Below are 22443 nucleotides of genomic sequence, written 5' to 3' on the forward strand. Positions count from 1 at the left end.
AAATCGTAAGGGCAGCCAGAGAGAAAGGTCGGGTTACCCACAAAGGGAAGCCCATCAGACTAACAGCAGATCTCTTGGCAGAAACTCTACAAGCCAGAAGAGAGTGGGGGCCAATATTCAACATTCTTAAAGAAAAGAATTTTAAACCTAGAATTTCATATCCAGCCAAACTAAGTTTCATAAGTGAAGGAGAAATAAAATCCTTTACAGATAAGCAAATGCTTAGAGATTTTGTCACCACCAGGCCTGCCCTTACAAGAGACCCTGAAGGAAGCACTAAACATGGAAAGGAACAACCATTACCAGCCATTGCAAAAACATGCCAAAATGTAAAGACCATCGAGGCTAGGAAGAAACTGCATCAACTAATGAGCAAATAACCAGTTAATATCATAATGGCAGGATCAAGTTCACACATAACAATATGAACCTTAAATGTAAATGGACTAAATGCTCCAATTAAAAGACACAGACGGGCAAACTGGATAAAGAGTCAAGACCCATCAGTTTGCTGTATTCAGGAGACCCATCTCACATGCAGAGACATACATAGGCTCAAAATAAAGGGATGGAGGAAGATCTACCAAGCAAATGGAGAACAAAAAAAAGCAGGGGTTGCAATCCTAGTCTCTGATATAACAGACTTTAAACCGTCAAAGATCAAAAGAGTCAAAGAAGGACATTACATAATGGTAAAGGGATCAATTCAATAGGAAGAGCTAACTATCCTAAATATATATGCACCCAATACAGGAGCACCCAGATTCATAAAGCAAGTCCTTAGAGACTTACAAAGAGACTTAGACTCCCATACAATAATGATGGGAGACTTCAAAACCCCACTGTCAACATTAGACAGATCAATGAGGCAGAAAGTTAACAAGGATATCCAGGAATTGAACTCATCTCTGCACCAAGCAGACCTAATAGACATCTGCAGAACTCTCCACCCCAAATCAACAGAATATACATTCTTCTCAGCACCACATCACACTTATTCCAAAATTGACCACATAATTGGAAGTAAAGCACTCCTCAGCAAATGTACAAGAGCAGAAATTATAACAAACTGTCTCTCAGACCACAGTGCAATCAAACTAGAACTCAGGACTAAGAAACTCAATCAAAACTGCTCAACTACATGGAAACTGAATAACCTGCTCCTGAATGACTACTGGGTACATAACAAAATGAAGGCAGAAATAAAGATGTTCTTTGAAACCAATGAGAACAAAGATACAACATACCAGAATCTCTGGGACACATTTAAAGCAGTGTGTAGAGGGAAATTTATAGCACTAAATGCCCACAAGGGAAAGCAGGAAAGATCTAAAATTGACACTCTAACATCACAATTAAAAGAACTAGAGAGGCAAGAGCAAACACATTCAAAAGCCAGCAGAAGGCAAGAAATAACTAAGATCAGAGCAGAACTGAAGGAGATAGAGACACAAAAAACTCTCCAAAAAATCAGTGAATCCAGGAGTTGGTTTTTTGAAAAGATCAACAAAATTTATAGACCGCTAGCAAGACTAATAAAGAAGAAAAGAGAGAAGAATCAAATAGACGCAATAAAAAATGATAAAGGGGATATCACCACCGACCCCACAGAAATACATACTACCACCAGAGAATACTATAAACACCTCTACGCAAATAAACTAGAAAATCTAGAAGAAATCGATAATTTCCTGGACATTTACACTCTCCCAAGACGAAACCAGGAAGAAGCTGAATCCCTAAATAGACCAATAGCAAGCTCTGAAATTGAGGCAATAATTAATAGCCTACCAACCAAAAAAAGTCTAGGACCAGATGGATTCACAGCTGAATTCTACCAGAGGTACAAGGAGGAGCTGGTACCATTCCTTCTGAAAGTATTCCAATCAATAGAAAAAGAGGGAATCCTCCCTAACTCATTTTATGAGGCCAACATCATCCTGATACCAAAGCCTGGCAGAGACACAACAAAAAAAGAGAATTTTAGACCAATATCCCTGATGAACATCGATGCAAAAATCCTCAATAAAATACTGGCAAACTGGATCGATCAGCACATCAAAAAGCTTATCCACCACGATCAGGTGGGCTTCATCCCTGGGATGCAAGGCTGGTTCAACATTCGCAAACCAATAAACGTAATCCAGCATATAAACAGAACCAAAAACAAAAACCACATGATTATCTCAATAGATGCAGAAAAGGCCTTTGACAAAATTCAACAGCCTTTCGTGCTAAAAACGCTCAATAAATTCGGTACTGATGAAACATATCTCAAAATAATAAGAGCTATTTATGACAAACCCACAGCCAATATCATACTGAATGGGCAAAAACTTGAAAAATTCCCTTTGAAAACTGGCACAAGACAGGGATGCCCTCTCTCACCACTCCTATTCAACATAGTGTTGGAAGTTCTGTCTAGGGCAATCAGGCAAGAGAAAGAAATCAAGGGTATTCAGTTAGGAAAAGAAGAAGTCAAATTGTCTCTGTTTGCAGATGACATGATTGTATATGTAGAAAACCCCATTGTCTCAGCCCAAAATCTCCTTAAGCTGATAAGCAACTTCAGCAAAGTCTCAGAATACAAAATTAATGTGCAAAAATCACAAGCATTCTTATACACCAGTAACAGACAAACAGAGAGCCATATCATGAATGAAGTTCCATTCACAACTGCTTCAAAGAGAATCAAATATCTAGGAATCCAACTTACAAGGGATGTCAAGGACCTCTTCAAGGAGAACTACAAACTACTGCTCAGTGAAATCAAAGAGGACACAAACAAATGGAAGAACATACCATGCTCATGGATAGGAAGAATCAATATCATGAAAATGGCCCAAGGTAATTTATAGATTCAATGCCATCCCCATCAAGCTACCAATGAGTTTCTTCACAGAATTGGAAAAAACTGGTTTAAAGTTCATATGGAACCAAAAAAGAGCCTGCCTTGCCAAGACAATCCTAAGTCAAAAGAACAAAGCTGGAGGCATCACACTACCTGACTTCAAACTATACTATAAGGCTACAGTAACCAAAACAGCATGGTACTGGTACCAAAACAGAGATATGGACGAATGGAACAGAACAGAGCCCTCAGAAATAATACCACACATCTACAGCCATCTGATCTTTGACAAACCTGAGAGAAACAAGAAATGGGGAAAGGATTCCCTATTTAATAAAGGTGCTGGGAAAATTGGCTAGCCATAAGTAGAAAGCTGAAACTGGATCCTTTCCTTACTCCTTATACGAAAATTAATTCAAGACGGATTAGAGACTTAAATGTTAGACCTAATACCATAAAAACCCTAGAAGAAAACCTAGGCAATACCATTCAGGACATAGGCATGGGCAAGGACTTCATGTCTAAAACACCAAAAGCAACGGCAACAAAAGCCAATATTGACAAATGGGATCTAATCAAACTAAAGAGCTTCTGCACAGCCAAAGAGACTACCATCAGAGTGAACAGGCAACCTACAGAATGGGAGAAAATTTTTGCAATCTGCTCATCTGACAAAGGGCTAATATCCAGAACCTACAAAGAACTCAAACAAATTTTCAAGAAAAAAAGAAACAGCCCCATCAAAAAGTGGGCAAAGGATATGAACAGACATTTCTCAAAAGAAGACATTCATACAGCCAACAGACACATGAAAAAATGCTCATCATCACTGGCCATCAGAGAAATGCAAATCAAAACCACAATGAGATACCATCTCACTCCAGTTAGAATGGCAATCATTAAAAAGTCAAGAAACAACAGGTGCTGAAGAGGATGTGGAGAAATAGGAAAACTTTTACACTGTTGGTGGGATTGTAAGCTAGTTCAACCATTATGGAAAACAGTATGGCAATTCCTCAAGGATCTAGAACTAGAAGTACCATATGACCCAGCCATCCCATTACTGGGTATTTACCCAAAGGATTATAAATCATGCTGCTATAAAGACATATGCACACATAAGTTTATTGTGGCACTATTCACAATAGCAAAGACTTCGAATTAACCCAAATGTCCATCAGTGACAGACTGGATTAAGAAAATGTGGCACATATACATCATGGAATACTATGCAGCCATAAAAAAGGATGAGTTTGTATCCTTTGTAGGACATGGATGCAGCTAGAAACCATCATTCACAGCAAACTATCGCAAGAACAGAAAACAAAACACCACATGTTCTCACTCATAGGTGGGAACTGAACAATGAGATCACTTGGACTTGGGAAGGGGAACATCACACATTGGGGCCTATCATGGGGAGGGAGAAGGGGGGAGGGATTGCATTGGGAATTATACCTGATGTAAATGACGAGTTGATGGGTGCTGACGAGTTGATGGGTGCAGCACACCAACATGGCACAAGTATACATATGTAACAAACCTGCACGATATGCACGTGTACCCTAGAACCTAAAGTATAATAATTAAAAGCAAAACAGAAGAAAAAATCTAGACTGACAGCTCGAGTCTTTTTTTTTTTTTTTTTTTTTTTTTGGAAGCTAGGGGGTTTCACCATGTTGGCCAGTCAGTCTGGAACTCGTAACCTCAGGTGATCCTCCTGCCTCAGCCTCCCAAAGTGCTGGGATTGCAGACGTTTGCCACTGCGCCTGGCCTTTGTATTTTTTTAATAGTCTTTTAATTTTATTATTTAGTCTATTTACATTTAGTGAATTTACTGATCTATATGGTTTTACAACTCACATTAATATTTGTTTCTTATTCTAGTTCATATTCTGTTTTTATTCTAGTTCATATTCTGTTTTCTCTCATTTCTGCATTCTTTTGCATTATTCAAATCCTTTATTACATTTTCCTCTTCGTTAACTTGTACTGTTCTTTAGGTAGCTACACTAGAGTTACAGCACTTATTCCTGTTTAATTATAGTTTTACATAAATTATTACTTTTACTATTTTCCTGTAATATAATGCTAGAACTTAGAACGATGCACTCACCCCTTTCTTTGTGTGTTATTTTGCCATGCATTTTAAATCTGTATATACTTTACATTTCATAAGACATTGCTATTTATTATATTGTAGCATTAATATTTAGTTGATATTAATCATTCTTAATCATATTTTAATCTTTTTTGCCCTCATGAAGAGATGATAGTATTACAGCTAAGTATATACAGTCCATACATTCCCTTGTGGAAAATCTAAGGACCAGATATTAAGGAATTCATATTATTTTTTAAATTATAGAAAGGTAATTCATGCATATTTTGTGTTATTTAACATCCCTATCAGGATCTGGCAGTACCTTGTAATTGTATACACTCACATTCTGCAGGAAAATGCATGAATTTTTACACTATTTTTGATAAATGACTAAATATTCTTCTTTTTTGAGACAGAGTCTTGCTTTGTTGTCCAGGCTGGAATGCAGTGGCGCCATCTCGGCTCACTGCAAGCTCCACCTCCCGGGTTCATGCCATTCTCCTGCCTCAGCCTCCCCAAGTAGCTGGGACTACAGGCACCCACCACCATGCCTGGCTAAGTTTTTGTATTTTTAGTAGAGACGGGGTTTCACCATGTTAGCCAGGATGGTCTTGATCTCCTGACCTCATGATCCGCCCACCTCGGCAGCCTCCCAAAGTGCTGGGATTACAGGCGTGAGCCACCGCGGCCAGCCCTAAATATTCTTCTGCCAATTTTGTACCACGTGAGTTCAAGTCAGGACAGATATTGCCACTAATTCAGTTTTGAAAAGACTTGGTTTGCAAAGCTTTTCAGGCTTCAGGATTTCAAAAAAGGATTATGGATCTGTACATATAACATCAGGAGGTTAATCCTTGAAGTAATAGAAAGTTGGGCAAGGATAGAAAGAATAGAAAGAAAAAATAGAAAATTAGAAAGTTAGAAAATAGACAAAATAGAAAGTTGGGCAAGAATAGAAAGAAGCATAAAGCGGGAATCAGGAGATGATTACACAAGAAACTCAAAAAGGTATTTGGCTGGTTCTTAAGATAAAATAAGATCTATATTTTATATGTATATGCCTATTTGTAAAATCAATGTAGGCTTATTAGACAGATCTATAATATTATAGATTCATACTTTAAAAGAATGTATTTATAGATCTTTTAAAATAATGTTATCTTGGACTTGTAAGAGAATCTGTGATACCAACTTTGCCTTAGTTTGTATCCATTAGCACTGACATTTAATAGAAAGAACTCTTTAAAGGCAACTTTACAATCAGCTTTAATAATATATTTTTGAACAACTGGTGGTTTGTTACAAGCCTTTTAAAATTTAATCAAGAGGGCATTTTCATACCACCAGCATCTTCTGTACTGGCTTTGTTTTATCTGTTTGGGTATATCCAGAAAGTGCTTGAGCAGTGTTGGCCCAACTTAGTTGGAAATATAAAATCACACAGAATATTTCAAAGCCAAATATAAGTGATTTTTAGATTTCCTCACCCTACACCATTAGCTCTTCTCTTAAACGTTGACTGTATTTTAATGTATCCCTTTATATGTTGAAATTTGTTAAAGAGAGTGTGGAATTTTGTGTTCTCTAGAAAAAGGCTATGTTTTTTTGTTTTCTGAGGTACTTTATGAAGTCAACCTGCATCTTAAAATTGAATTTGCTGGCCAAGTGTGGTGGCTCATGCCTGTAATCCTAGCACTTTGGGAGGCGGAGGTGGGCGGGTTGCCTGAGCTCAGGAGTTGAAGGCCAGCCTGGGCAACACAGTGAAACAATGTCTCTACTAAAGTACAAAAGAAATTAGCTGGGTGTGACGGCATGTGTCTGTAGTCCCAGCTACTCAGGAGGCTGAGGCAGGAGAATTGCTTGAACCCCTGATTTGTTCAAGGCAGAGGTTGCAGTGAACTGAGATTGCACCACTGCACTCCAGCCTGGGCGACAGAACAAGACTGCCTCTACAAAAATAACAAAATAAATAAATTAATTAATTAAAAAAAAAGAATTTGCTCACTCATCTTCTAGACAATGGGGTGATTAGCACCAGATCAGCCATGTTATTTTATGTTATTATGCATTATTTGTATTTAAAATTGATGTTGTGTAATACCCCAAATGTTATTTTCATTCCATTAAGTGTTTACTATGTTTTGTTGCTCACATTGTCATTATAAATAATAGAATTGCAAAAGGAAGGAACCTGAAAGAAAATAGGCTTTGAAGAGAGAAGGAATAATGCAACTAATAGGTTGTTGTCATAAGTCAAGAACTCTGATTACATTTGGTGTGAACCAGGGAGTGCTGTCATACTTACCCATATCTACTTTTGCTGCTGTTTGTCCCTTAATCCTGAAAAGTTAAAACAGTAAAGAAATAAATAATGGTATACAGGATTATAAAATAAGAAAGTTCTTGTCTCCATAGAAAATACATATGTAAGGGATAAGAGAAATACTAAAATGTGGGTTTGCTTTGTTTAAGTACATCTCTTCATGTTTTATTTCAGCTTTTAGAGGAAACTGAGTTGTTTATAGAAGGTCATGTAGGGTTGTATTAGGTAAGACCAAGTTGAAATGAAAGATAGAAAATTGGTTACTAAATGTGAAGTGAAGACTTTCAGGCATAAAGTATACCATGAAAGGAGGCTAAGAATAAAGATGCAGATGAATAGGGAACAAGACAGCCAGTGCTGGAAGAGAAGGGGGTCAGCTTGGAGATGTCAGCAAAAGAAAACCAGTGAGGGATCCATCCTCAGGTGAGAGAAACCAGAACAGGGCTGGAATTACACAGCGCAGATTGAGTATAAGGCATGGTCAGCTTTTGCAGAGCCAGAACTTTCCATTTGAAACTAGAGCTTATTCCTGGCTACAATGTGTGTCCACTGGGATGACTAGGATTACAGAAACAGGTCTGGTCTACAGTTTTGGAAAGAACCAAAAGTATTAGGAAGAAATAAAGATACGTAGTAATTCAACATATTTTAATGGAGCCTCTCATCTATGGTAGGATGGGCCCTTGAGAGAAATTAGACAAGTACAAACTATTAAGCTCATGATAAGGATATTTTGGGGATTGATGTGAGAAAGGACATTATATCCTTTTAAAATATCACTTCTGTTTTAGCTTTTTGTTTATGTATTTTGTATATATTGTGTATGTCTCTCTCTCTCTATATATGTATATATAGGCATATATAAGCAATAACTCTTCTTCTCGCCCCCTCCCACCAACCTGTAGTAACCACGTTCTATGGTCTGTCTTATGAATTTAACTACTCTAGGTACCTCTTACAAATGGAAACATACAGTATCTGTCTTTTTAAAAATTTATTTCACTTAGTTTGATGGCTTCAAAGTTCATTCATGTTGTAGCATGTGTCGGAATTTTCTTTCCTTTTAAGGGCTGAATAATATTCCATTGTATTTATTGAACATTTCGTATGTGCCAGTTGCGTATTCATCGTGATAGTAATGAACATTACTTTTTATTCAATGATATGTTTTCACTTTATAACTTAGTTAACCAATATATTTGAAAAGACCAGTGTATAATGTTACAAAATTATGTATGATATGTAAAAAATTAAGTCACAGTGCAAGACTGATCAATGCATTTTTATGTTATAAAGTATGGAAAGTTTATTGATGGTCAGATTCTACATCAAAACTAATCTTTAGGAAACTACTGCTTATAAATTTTGGTATACTATCAAAGGAGAATATTGCCATTTATCTGAAAAAGAATATTAAAATACTCTTCCTTTTTCCATGGACAACAACCAAAACAACACAGTACCACAGACTGAAAACTATGGCAGAATAAAAAATCTAGCTGTCTTCTTTTAAGACAGACATCAAAAGAGATTGGCAAAAATGTAAAACAGTGCCTGTTTTCTCACTATTTTATTTTTGAAAATACAATTACTTTAAATAAAAATAAGTTAGTATACAATGAGTTTATTACAGTTAATTAAAATGAATTGAACAGATTTTTTTGTGGTAAGATATACATAACATAAAAATGACCATTTTAATCATTAAGTATATAGTTCATTGTCATTAACTGTTGTGCAGCCATCCTCACCATCCATCTCTAAAACTTTTTCGTCATTCCAAACTGAAACTCTGTACCCATAAATAATAACTCCACATTCTCCCCCTCTTCAACCTGTAGTAACCACCATTCTGTGGTCTGTGTTTATGAACTTAACCACTCTAGGTACCTTATATAAGTGGAATCATACAGTATCTGTTTTTTTTTTTTTTTTTGGCAGATTTATTTTACTTAGCTTGGTATCAGGAAGGTTCATCCATGTTGTAACATGTGTCAGACTTTTCTTTTTCTTTTCTTTTTTTTTTTTTTTTTTTTTGAGACAGAGTCTCGCTCTGTCACCCAGGCTGGAGTGCAGTGGCACGATCTCGGCTCACTGCCACCTCCGCCTCCCGGGTTCACGCCATTCTCCTGCCTCAGCCTCCCGAGTAGCTGGGACTACAGGGGCCCGCCACCACGCCAGGCTAATTTTTTGTATTTTTAGTAGAGACAGGGTTTCACTGTGTTAGCCAGGATGGTCTCAATCTCTTGACCTCGTGATCTGCCCACCTTGGCCTCCCAAAGTGCTGGGATTACAGGGGTGAGCCACTGCACCAGGCCAGAATTTTCTTTTTAAGAGCTGAATAATATTCCATTGTCCTAATATATATGTACATATGATTTTTGTTTATCCATTTATCCATCTATAGACATTTGGGTTGTTTCCACCTTTGGCTATTGTTAATAATGCTACTATGGGCCTGGTGTGGTGGCTCATGCCTGTAATCCCAGCACTTTGGGAGACCAAGGTGGGCGGATCACGAGGTCGGGAGATCAAGACCATCCTGGCTAACACGGTGAAACCCTGTCTCTACTAAAAAAAAAAAAAAAACAAAACAAAAAATTAGCTGGGCGTGGTGGTGGGCGCCTGTAGTCCCAGCTACTTGGGAGGCTGGCTAAGGCGGGAGAATGGTGTGAACCCTGGAGGTGGAGCTTGCAGTGAGCAGAAATCATCACGCCACTGCACTCCAGCCTGGGTGACAGAGGGAGACTCCATCTCAAAAAACAACAAAAAAAGAGATGCTACTATGAACATTGGTGTACAAGTATCTGTTTGAGTATCTGTTTTTTCATTTCTTTGGATGTATACTCAAAAGTGGAATAATTACCGAATCATATGAACTCTATGTTTAATGTTTTGAAGAACTACCATTCTAATAAACAAATATTTTAATTGTTTTTGTTTTAATTTCCAGTGCAAATATCAATAGATGTCATCCACATAAACAAAGCATTCTTGGGTTCTCAATAATGTTTTTGAGATGCAGTCTCACTGTGTTGCCCAGGTTGGTCTCAAAGTCCTAGGTTCCAGTGACCCTCTAGCCTCAGCTTCCCCAGTAGCTGGGATCACAGGTGTATGCCACTATACCTGGCTCCTCATCAGTAATTTTAAGAGTGAGGGTCCTGAGACTGAAAAGTTTGAATATCAGTGGTCTAGTGGAATGAGTGAAATAGAGAGGCCAGTTAAGAAACTACAACAATGGAGAACAAGTTGAACTGGACCTTGCTCAGAGAGGAATGGCCAGGGTGGTAAGAAGGCTCTGTTGTATGAAGAGAACTTGAAGAACCTGGGAATATATTGTGGCCTTAAAAGGAGAAGCCTTCAGGGAAGACACAATAGCTATCTTCAAATTGGAAGCTCTCTCACAGAAGAGACACTAAGCTTATTTCTGTGACCCCAGGATGGAGTGGTGGAGGGGAAGGGGTAGTGATGGTAAATCTTAAGGAGAATTAATCTCATAATAAGTAAGAATTTTCCAGTAGAATAGTTCAGAGATGGAATTGACTAAAGTAGGGATGTAGACAGTTTCTAAGTTAGGAAGGTACAGTTTTAAAGTTAGAGTTTTGAAGCCAGAAAATCATTTGGAGCAGATAATCAAGCATTAAATGGTTAGTCAACATAGAAGAATTCTGTAATCACTTCTAACCCTATAATTCCATGGGGCACAGAATGATGAAGTTCAGGATTAGCACGATAGCATAGTGAAAAGCGGGGAGGATGAGGTCTCTTTAGAGGAAATTAAAGGATCCTTGGAACTCTTTTTGTAGAACTTCCTATGTCCTCATTTGTACTTAATGGAGAGTTAGCCTCAGCTTACTTCACAGCTTCTTTGGCCCAGCTGCTATTTTAGCTGCTTTGCTTCTCCAGTTCCCTTTGTTCACCAAGATTAGAAATTTAAGATTGCTAGTGGCCAGTACTTTGGATTAAGACTATGCTAGTAGGAATTGAAAGAAACTAGATTTGTGTATGTGTGTGAGGGGGAGAGGTTTGGTCATGTGTTTCTAGGAGTGCAGAAGGGTGGAGGATGTCAGAATCAGCATAACTAAATGGATGAAGGATGTATGCAGGACCATAACTACAAATGTGCTGTACCCTCTCTCACTAGATTATATTTTTGAGCATATTCTTCACTAGCTCTTAAAGTGAGTGAGAGGCATTTTGTTTAAAGAAGACTTAACTTTTGTCATAGATATTTGAAAAGCAAAGCCTCTACTTCCAGCCACCCTCACCCACCTCACTGACAGTTTTACAGATATTTAGTCCATTGCCATCTGGGACATCTTATATTTTATAGTACAGCAACTTTAATTTATATTGGACTTTATAGCCTAAAAATAACTGAACATTTTTCTATTTGAGACTCATAATAACTTAGTTAAGGTATTATTTTTCCTATTAAATAAAGAAGAAAAGCCATACAGAGAGGTTAAATGACTTGAACAAGCTAGTAAATTAGGCTGAGAGGTGATTCCAGATCTTTTGATGCCAAATCCCACTCTCATTTAGTCCCAAGTGGTTTTCAAACTGTGTTCTATTATAGCTAAGGATTCTGAAAAGCTATATTCACTTAAAAATGTTTAATTAAAAAATTATACTAAGAAACAACACTTTCAGATGCACTAAATATCAAGTGCTTAGCACATAATCCACTACTGTGTTTCCAGATTAACTTGTTTCTGGGTGATCCCAGAATAGAACCTGTTTCTCTTATCTTTTGTCATATGTTTGGGACACTTCTTACAAATGCATGCTTGATTATAAAGATATAATTCTACACCGGTCCTTTAAAATATCTGGGCTTGCACATGTGTGCTTATGGAATGTTGTTCAAGTGATGAACCTTAATGCAGTGGGTATACTGTGTTTGGGGTTGGTTGGCCAGGCAAAGCACAAGTGCTTCTGTTTAACACAGGCCCCTAGTGATGGTATACTACTGAGATGTAAGGCAAGTGAGCTTGTCATACCCCATCATGTAGTAGTAAAACCATGTTATGTGTAATTTTAGCAGTATTGGAAGCTCTTTGTCTGATTTTTGTATTTGTGGTAAATTTTAGGATTTATCTCAAAATAAAAGTTTCCAACTCTGCTTCTTTCAATTTCCTACATCAGTTTAATATGGGAGTGTGCTGAGATGACCAGGAAGTCTATTAAAAGTGCAAACATGTCTTTGATCGGGACTTTTCTCTATGCTGAATCACCAAAACAAAATACAGAAATTGGATATTCAGGCTATATCAGAATAAAGCTGTACCTTTTAAATGTTAATCATAACATTAGCAAACAAGAAAAGGCTCATTGTTCTTATTGTTTGGTAATATCATTTTCAATGTGTTTTATATAGGATTCCTAATAGGTTTTCGATGTCATTTGCAAAATAGGTTCTGTTGCTAAATCATGTTTGAGAACCACTGTGCCTTACCATGTTATCATTGTCCTGCTTTTGATCCTCAAATACTTGAAGATGTTTATAATTAGTTTGGGTGCAAAGTATATCTAGGAGGTCTAGCAACCTTAAAATACTGAAAGTGTTTAGAAAAAACAACCAGTTTTTAAAAAATTCTTTAAATTGTTTTCTCTCTGAATCATTTTCAAGTGCAGGCTAGTATAAGATAGCTTATTTACTTTTGATTTAGTGCGTTTGAATAATTAGCAGGGTTTTTCTGATTTTAAAAGTCTTTTCTAGGAGTAATGTATTGGAAAACAGTCTCTTCACTTAAACATAATTTTTATCAAGTTCCTTGTTTTGCGGGGGAGGAAATTGGGTAAAAAATAGAATGCGGTTTGGTCAATATAATTTTGTCAAACAATAATTAATGCCAGGGTGATACTTGGGATGCAAAAATAAAGACCCATTCCTTGCCTTCGAACTTATAGTCTAGTCAGAAAGATAAATAGGTGAGCTGAAAATTACATTGTAATCTGATAATTGTTGAAACAGAGGAACGTAATGTTTTATCCTTGCTGCCTGGCCTAGGGAAAGGAGGTGATATTTGAAGGATGTCTTGGAAGCTAGCAGGTGTTTGCCAAGGTAGGGAGAGAGCACTTCCATCTGAGGAAATATGAACAGCCCTTAAAGGACTGAGAGTTGGGAAATCAGTAATATAGTTTACTGTGGCTAAGGTGTGTGTGGGGAGGAGGTGTGAGAAGAGGATGTTGTTAACTTGGTGGAGCAACAGCAGGAGATGAATTTGTAGAGATAAGTTGGGTCTACATTGTGAAGGACCAAGTATGCCATGTTAAAAAATGTAGACTTCTTATGTAAGCTGTGAAGAGCCACAGCTGGGAGAGACTTATGTTTTAGAAAGAAATGCTGGAAGATAGATTGGCAAAGGAAGAAATTGGTTCATTCATTCAATAAACATTTATTGAGCACCTCCTGTGTGAAAACAACTTAGGTACTAGGCACTTGGGATACAGACAGTAAAAAAAGGCAGAAATGTCTGCCCTAATGGAGCTTACCACTTCCAATGTAATGAGATAGATGATATACCAATAAACATAGAAAATAAATTAATTGTGCACTATAATAGAAGGTGACAAATGCGAAGAAAGAAGAAAAAACAAAGTAAGGGAGTTTTGAGAATGCCAGGTGGAAGTGGTCACAATTTAAGTAAGGTGACAAGAAGCCCAATTTAGAGGTCGTTGCAGTAATTCAAATGAGAAAGAAGACTTGTCTTAGACTAAATGTGGGACTTCAAAATGGAGAGAAAGTATAGATTGGGAGGACCTTTTATCCTGTCTTTTTTGAACCTTTCTAGCCCATAAGTATATAAATTTATATTTATATTATAGATACAAATCTATAATGTATTGTTATGGAGTGAAGGAGTTTGTAATGACCACTCTATAAGTGAAACTTTGCCAGCTACACTGGAAACCTCTCTGTTTGTCCCATCCCAATCACAAACCCCTCCATTTCTGATAACATGAGATTTATGGTAATCACTTTTCTGCATTTCTTTTTTTTTTTTTTTTTTTTTAGTTCTGTTAGATATTTTATTATTCTTAACTTTTAGTTTAAGGGGCACATGTGCAGGTTTGTTATACAGGTTAATTGTTTATCATGGGGGTTTGGTGTACAGATTATTTCATCACCCAGATAGTATGTATAATACCCAGTAGGTAGTTCCATTCCTCATCCTCCTCCCACCCTCTACCCTCAAGTAGGCCCTGGTGTCTATTGTTCCCTTCTTTGTGTCCACATGTACTCAATGTTCAGTTTCCACTTATAAGTGGGAACATGTGGGTTTTGTTTTTCTGTCCCTGCTCTTAGTTCACTTAGGATAATGGCCTCCAGCTTCATCCATGTTGCTAGACATGATCTCGTTGTTTTTTATGGCTTTATAGTACACCATGTTGTATAGGTACCACATTTTCTTTATCCAATCTACTGTTGATGGGCATTTAGGTTGATTCCATTTATTTGCTATTGTGAATAGTGCTGCAATGAACATAGGCATGCATGTGTCTTTATAGTAGAATGATTTATATTCCTTTGCATATATACCCGTAATTGGGATTGCTGGGTCAAATGGTAGTTCTGTTTTAAGTTGTTTGAGAAATCTCTAGACTGCTTTCCACAATGACTGAACTAATTTACATTCCCACCAGCAGTGTGTAAACCTTCCCTTTTCTCTACAGCCTCCCTGACATGTTATTTTTTGACTTTTTAATTGTAGCCATTCTGACTGGTGTGAAATGGTATCTCATTGCAGTTTTGATTTGCATTTCTTTAGTGATTAGTGACATTGAGGATTTTTTACATTTTCTACATTCCTTGATAATTTTATTAATCAAATATGTATCTCTAGACACTATAGTTTAGTCCTGCCTATTTTTAAAATGTCTTTGTCTTTTTTTTAGCTATAGGTTTTCTCTCCTTCTTTTGTTTTTCCTTACAGTTTATCAGCTGAAGAACTAGGCTGTTTGACCTTAGAGTTTCCCATAGCCTGGAGATTTTTCTTATTGCAAATTCATGGTATAACTCAACATGCTCCTCTGTCCTTTGTATGTCTTGTAAGTTGACAGGTGGACCCAGAGGCTTCATCATACTCAGGTGTTATCCCTTTGGCCGGACAATAGCAGTAGAGTGTTCTTTCATTGAAAACCACATAATGTCTGATTATCTCTTTTGCAATGTTAGTAGCTATTTTTGCTCAATGCCTAGAATTAGTAATTAATTGGGGATTGCAAAGTTGTGATATTCTAATTATATCATATCTGTTTTAGTTATTAGCTAGAATACTTTTGCAAAGAGTCATTTTCCCTCATTTACTGTGTGGATAGCTAGTGGTATAGTGCCAATAGGAAAGGCAGCATAAATGCCTTTTTCATTATTTACCACTGTTTAAGGTAATGAGTTAGCTCCCTATCATTCTCCTTTTTTATTACTCTATCAACATTTCCAGACTTTGGAAAGGGAGCCTTGATTTGTCAGTTTTAAGAATTTATAGGTACTAGATTGCTCCAGTCTCTTCAGATATCACCTGGCTATGTTTGGATTAGGCAAAACCCCTTCCTGTTTTAACTTCTGCTCTAAAGTTGGCTCATCATGTGTTCAAGTGTATGTTTGTTGACTACTTTGGGGTTCTTTTGTTTTCACTACATCAGATAGCCAATTGTTTCTTCTGCTTCTTCCTGTACAGATGTTGATACCTTACAGGTCTTGTGGCAGTTGGTTTATCCTCAGCTGCTTGTATTTCTGGGGGATAGCTTATCATCTAGTTTTGTTGTAAATATTTTCCAAGGGATTTGGCTTTGCTGCCTAGTTGCTTGGTCTGTTTTTATGTGGAAATCGAGGAGGTTTTTACAAAAAATCTCACTGCCACCAGTGCCATCTCCCAGAAAGGCATTGAATCATGGAAGAGTTAGTGTGGAATTGAGAATAAATTTGAAATTTCTAACTTGGAAGATTTGGTAAATGGTAATTTTATTGATGAAGATTTGAAAAATGTAAGAGAAAGAACAAGACAGAGAGTGGAGGATAAGACCAAGTTTTGATTTCTTAGGTTTGAAATACTCTATTTGAGATCCTCTAGTAGAAATTCTTTCTGAAGAAGTATGCTGCTAGAAATTGACAGAGCTAGGTGATGGAACATCAACACTTTGAGAGTAATCAAAGCCATTACAAGTAGGAAAAATTTTATTTTTTAGTAAAAATTACAGTGTGAAAAACCAGTAGAATAGGAAAAATGCACTTGAAGATAAAACACTAATAATACACATTTATGAACTAGTAGTTTTATGTATTTTCTACAAATATACACAATGCATTTACATTGAAAAGCAATCCAAAGAGGAAGACACTATGCAAAGATCCATTTACATGGATGCAGCTGTTTTTTCAGTAATTAGGTACAGGTGCCATATATATTTAATATAGTATCAAGGCAATGAATTTATAAAATCTGAGTATTTTTCCAACTTGAGACCCTAGATAAAGATGATAAGGACTCATAATCTCCAAGTTTTTATAATTTTAGTAGACTTTAGTATACTATCACAGATCCTTTAAGAGTTAGTGAGAAAGTCTTCTTTCGTACAAGCTATTCTAGATAGTTCTAAGCTCTATCTTCAAAGAGGAGTTTTCAAATAGTATACATTTTTGGACACTCCTTTTTAAACATTTCATTTGTTCTAAATATCAACTCAAATGATTTACTTTGGATGTCTTTTCCTTCCTTATCTTTCTTTATTATTATTATTATTATTAGGCCAGTCTTCAGAGACCTGAGATTAAACTTGAATCACTGAAAGAAGATATTAAGGAATTCTTTAAAATATCAGGTTTGTAATTTTTTCCTAATAACTTAAGGCAAAATAAGAAAATGTTTTATTTATTCCTAATTCTTTAAGCCCTCAAGCTTGTACAGCCACCTTACTTTGTTGTCGTCATTCTGTTTTGTTTTGTTTTAGGCTTTTAACAGCCTGAAGCCATGGTTTTTGGTTTCTATCTCTAGTGATAAGCAGAGAAGAGGGATGAGGAAAGAGCTTTACTGGCCCAATCAGAAACAGAAACTAAGAACCCATGACTGTATTCTGTGCCTTGGATACCCTTGCAAGGCAAAATAAATAATATTTTATCCCCAGCCTTCCAGTTTCTCATTCAAAATTGTGAAAACTATGGCCAAATAGGTTTCTATTTAGGGAGAATTAGAACTATTAGACATTTTAACAAAATGGTGCAAAAATTCAAGAACTCTGTGAGAAAGACTCCTTTGCATTAGTTCGTTTTAAATACTGTTTGCCTTACTGGTAATATCCTGACGGATAAATACATCCTTAAGGTATTAAGTATCTCCTTAGTTAAATAATTTTTCATTTTACTTTTCAGTTGTGACTTTTTTCCTTTTATGCTTTCACAGAAAATAAAAAGAAAATTCTAACTTTTCAAAGAGCAAGAGGAGAGAGAGGTTCCCTAGTCCAACATCTGCATATGGGAACTGAGATGTTAAGTGGTTGTCCCAGATAGTTAGCTGAGCTAACTGGTCTGACTATTGGTAACTCACAATAATCTGCCTCTGTCGTCCAGGACTTTGCTGACAAGTTAATTATAACTAGATACTTGTCATCTATCTTCATCAGGTGCCTGTTTTTTGCTGTTCCCTTGGCACATTCCTTACAGCTTTAGTAGTACAACATCCAAAGATTTTGACATTCATTGAGCACTTTGATAGTGAAAAAGGAAATGTTCCTCCCAACTTGATAAAATGGTGCAATAATGATATTATTTTAAAATATCATGTTGGTGACTTTGCTGCTCAGTGTTAGCCAAGGGATATAGTAAGTATATAGGAAATAATCTTTAATAACACTTTACATAGGGATTGGCAGTTGACAAAGTTCTTTCACAAATAAATATGATGCCAAAGTTTTGTTGAGATAAATTTAATTATGATGTATGTTTATTTAAAAACTAGTATGTTCATATATTTTATTCTTTTTTTAAAAAACAGGTTGGGAGAAGAAACTTCAGAATGCTGTTTATAGTGAACTGAGTGTGTGAGTTTTCCTACCTATTTTGCAATAGTGTTTTGTTGAGCTATATTTACTTTGTGAGTAATAAAACCAGTATTGTTATATATACTTGTTGTATTATTATTTCTCATTAATATTTATACAACATTTCAAGTAAGTTAATACAATTAAAAATTACTACCATCTTGCCTGACAAACAATAAGAAATAGGTGTTTTTTTTTTTTTTTTTTTTTTTAGCCACCCACTATTTTATTTTTTTAATTTTCTTTTTGAGATGGAGTCTCACTGTGTTGCCCAGGCTGAAGTGCAGTGCAATGATCTTGGCTTAACTGCAACCTCCACCTCCTGGGTTCAAGTGATTCTTGTGCCTCAGCCTCCCAAGTTGCTGGGATTACAGACCCCTGCTACAACACCTGGCTAATTTTTGTATTTTTAGTAGAGATGGGGTTTCACCGTGTTGGCCAGTCTAGTCTCGAACTCCTGACCTCAAGTGATCCATCTGCATTGGCCTCCCAAAGTGCTGGGATTACAGGTGTGAGATACTGCGTTGTCCCACCCATTATTTTATATTAACAATTCATTTATCCAGTGGAATTAGGGAATAAGATGTTTCTCTGAAGTTAATATTTCAGATAATTGAAGCTTACTAACGTTCTCTTTTTGTGTTTTTATAAACTGTCCATTCTAAACATGATTATCTTTTTTGTTCTTTGGCAAGATTGGTGTCATTATTAAGAACATCTATGTTTTTGTTTGTTTAGATTTAACATCAGGGTCTATTAAGGTGTATAGAACTGTTTGCCATTTTAAAATGTAAATCCAGAATGTTAGCTTTTGTAGTTTCTTCAGTGTTCTGTTACTTGTCAGTTATTTATTGAATACCTACCATGTGGCAGCACCATACTAAGCACTGAGCATATAGTGTAAAACAATAAACACAATTTCTGCCCTCATAGAGCTCATAGTCTAATAGAGTTCCCAAGTCTAATAGAGTTCCCATGTCTGCTTTTTTTTTCCTTTACTGCTATCACTGTATTTCCGTCTGTAGCCTTCTCTAGTGTTTAACACTCCCATTTTCAACTTGACTTTTCCAGTTCATTTAACTGGGAAATGACATAATGCAGCTTACCAGAATTGTTTCTAAAATGAAGAGACTCAGATGAACGCCTGTGCACATGTGCTTTAGATACAATTTTTTAAAAAATTAGTATTTGCTTCTTTGCTTTGCTCAAATCCATCTTCCCAGTTGGATTTGAATTCTTAAATAATGTTAGATATAAGTGCTATTTAATAATTGAAGTTGACTGTGACCATACCTTTAGTAGTACTGTGACAGTACCTTTGGCAGTCACCAAAGGAATAGACATTTATCATGACAAGTAAGGTTTTAAATTTACAATATGTACTAAAGGTGCCTGTTGTGTGTAGTTCCAAACACTGGATTCTCGATCTGAGGTGATATTACTAATATTACTGAAAATTATTCTGTGTGACAGACTGCCCTTTTACTTGATAGAAGGGACTGTGTTTTATTTATTATCATATTGTTGACATTTTGTACAATAGAACTTTAAGTGTATATTTTCTGAATAACTCGTTGGAAGTTTTTTAAGGAGTCCAGTGATATTACTTTTATTCCTCACTTGGGTTCTGAACAAATTAAGAAACAAGATAAAACAAAAAAACAGATGGGATATCAAAATTACACTTTTATTACTGATAAAGACTAGGTAGGAGGACATAGCTTAATATGAGAGCAAAATTAGTCTTTCAACTAATCTCAAGAATTAAATAGATTTAACCTTCCAGTCAAATAGCATTGGATCGGGGCAGTATGTTCAGTTTATGCTTCTCAAATTTAAAAGTTGAATAAGGCATTAAACCTCTTCTGTGGTGTATTGAGTTAAGCCTTAGAGAGAGTCCAAGAATGTTATAGTAATGGAACTCTTTTCACATGGAAGTGCACATCAGGGGTGGGAAAGAAACATTTCCCGTAACATAAGTCAAAGGAATAAAGAAGACTTAGTGTATTCTGTTGCATTTTTCATTGGCAGCAACCATTAGATGGATGAATAAGGAAAGCAAAAAGGAAAGTATGAGTATTCATTAGGTAATATTAAACAATGAGAGATAAAAAAATACACATCCTCATGCCTAATAGAGGTATAGAACACACGAGCTATACAGACTATACCTGAAAACAGTATGCTTCATTTTACTTGTTTTAGTAAGCATTACAAAGATTTTAGTCAATTTCTTATTTGACAAATATACTAGAAAATTTTCTGTATTCTGTTATTTACATGAAATTTTAAACTAGTCTAGATTAGCACTCTCCATTTCAGATTGCATACTTTAATTATCTTTTCCATTCATTCAAAACAGTTATGTATTTGTTATTGAGTTAATAACTATTTAGTATTATATGAATGATAATTTATAGTGATTGAATGCTTATTTTGTGCCAACACTTTATATGCATTGGCTTATTCATTATAATCTTCAGTACAACACTATGAAGTAAAATTTATTATGATCACCATTTTGCACAAGAGAAAACTGAGGCTTAAACCATGTTTTAGTCTGTCTCGTGATACTATAACAGAATACCTGAGATTGGGTAATTTATAATGAATAGAAATTTATTGGCTCACAGTTCTGGAGGCTGGGAAGTCTAATATCAAGGTGCCGGCATCTGGTGAGAGCCTTCTTGCTGCATCATCCCATGGCAGAAGGTGAGAGGGCAAGAGGGGGTTTAACCCACCCTTTTATAATGGCACCAGTCCCACCCGTGTCGGTGAAGCTCTTATGGCCTAATCACCTCTGAAAGATCCCACCTCTGAATACTGTTACAATCACAAATTTTAACATGAGTTTTGGAAAGGACAAACATTCAAACCATGGCAGACCACTTAAGTAACTTGTTGAACATCATATAGCTAACAAATGGAAGTGCTAGGGCTTAACCTCCAACTATATGATTCCAAAGCCCATGCATTTTACTACGTCTCACATAGGTCTATGTCTTATCTCTTGACTGGATTTAAAATGTTCCGGAACAAAAATAGTGTTTTACATTTCTTTCATATTTCCTATAGTATTAAACACATGACATTGAGTTAGCAAATAGTTACTGAGCCACCTACCAATGCTAATACATGACAAATATTTGTTGAATTGAGGAAACAGTGCAATTATTAGTCTTAGCCTTACTATATTTAAGACAATCTTTACAGGCAAAATGAAAATAGATCAATTTATTTCTGTGTTTTAGTCTTCATTGTACTTTGTACAGAGCAGTTTATAAGAAATTAGATGACCTATTCTTTTTCCCTTAAAGAACATAAAGAAGTAAATAAACCTTAAAAATCTTATTCTATATGTGCATGTTATAAAAGCATATCGTATAGTTTGCTGTTATAGTAGATATATGCAAAAGTCTACCATACCTTACAGAGTTACAAGTGTCAAACAGTAGTGGGCCTAAAATGGAAGGATGTTAGATAAGGGATACCTTACACTAGACCACAAATTTGGATGAGTCTTCGTACACATTCATGGATTTCACTGGGAGAGTGCTCAAGCAGTAGACCTGGGTACCTCTGAAATGTCCTAAACATGCAGTTCTTCTTTACCCTCTTAGTTTGAAATGCTACTATATGTTTGCTATTGTGCACAGAGCCAGGTGCTGTTGATAATAAACAGGCTAGACAGTCTTTGTCTCCTGGAACTTACATCTCAGTTGGGCATAAAGACTTTAAAGAGGCATTTACAGTGCAGTAAAATAAGTGCAATGATTGGGGAAATACAAGGAACACATAAGGCTGGCATTTAACTTAGATTTGGGGTTGCCATGGTGGCTTGCCAAAGGAAGCAATATCCACGCTGAGATCAGAAAGCTAAGCTAGAGTTTGTCAGGGGAAAGAGTAGAGAAGAAAAGCACTTCAGGCAGAAGGGAATAGCAGGCTCAGAGATTTAGAAGTGGAAAAGAATGTGGTGCAAATGTTCAAAAGTTTGTATGGTTGGGTGGTAGCAGGTGAAGGGAGCATGACTAAGGACGAGTCTAGATTTATAAAAAGGATTGTGCCTCTTCAGATTTTGTAGACTGGATGCTAAAAGCATTTGGGTGCCATTTAAAATTGTAAGTA

The 22443-nt window shown here is 36.2% G+C and overlaps 1 protein-coding gene across 2 annotated transcripts in view; it reads left to right on the forward strand.

Moving 5' to 3' along the window:
* The window catches only part of TBC1D19 (TBC1 domain family member 19), a 174860-nt gene that overhangs the window by 12866 nt on the left and 139551 nt on the right, over positions 1-22443 (forward strand). Inside the window, exons 2-3 of one of the 2 annotated variants that reach the window (XM_010368898.2) lie at positions 17031-17103; positions 18273-18318. The exons of the other annotated variant lie outside the window; for it this stretch is intronic. Of the exons in view, the coding sequence (XP_010367200.1) occupies positions 17031-17103; positions 18273-18318 (119 nt within the window). The remainder of the gene's footprint in view (positions 1-17030; positions 17104-18272; positions 18319-22443) is intronic. 2 annotated transcript variants of the gene reach the window in all.

Source organism: Rhinopithecus roxellana, chromosome 2, assembly GCF_007565055.1.
Source record: "Rhinopithecus roxellana isolate Shanxi Qingling chromosome 2, ASM756505v1, whole genome shotgun sequence".
NCBI classification, from domain to species: Eukaryota; Metazoa; Chordata; class Mammalia; order Primates; family Cercopithecidae; genus Rhinopithecus; species Rhinopithecus roxellana.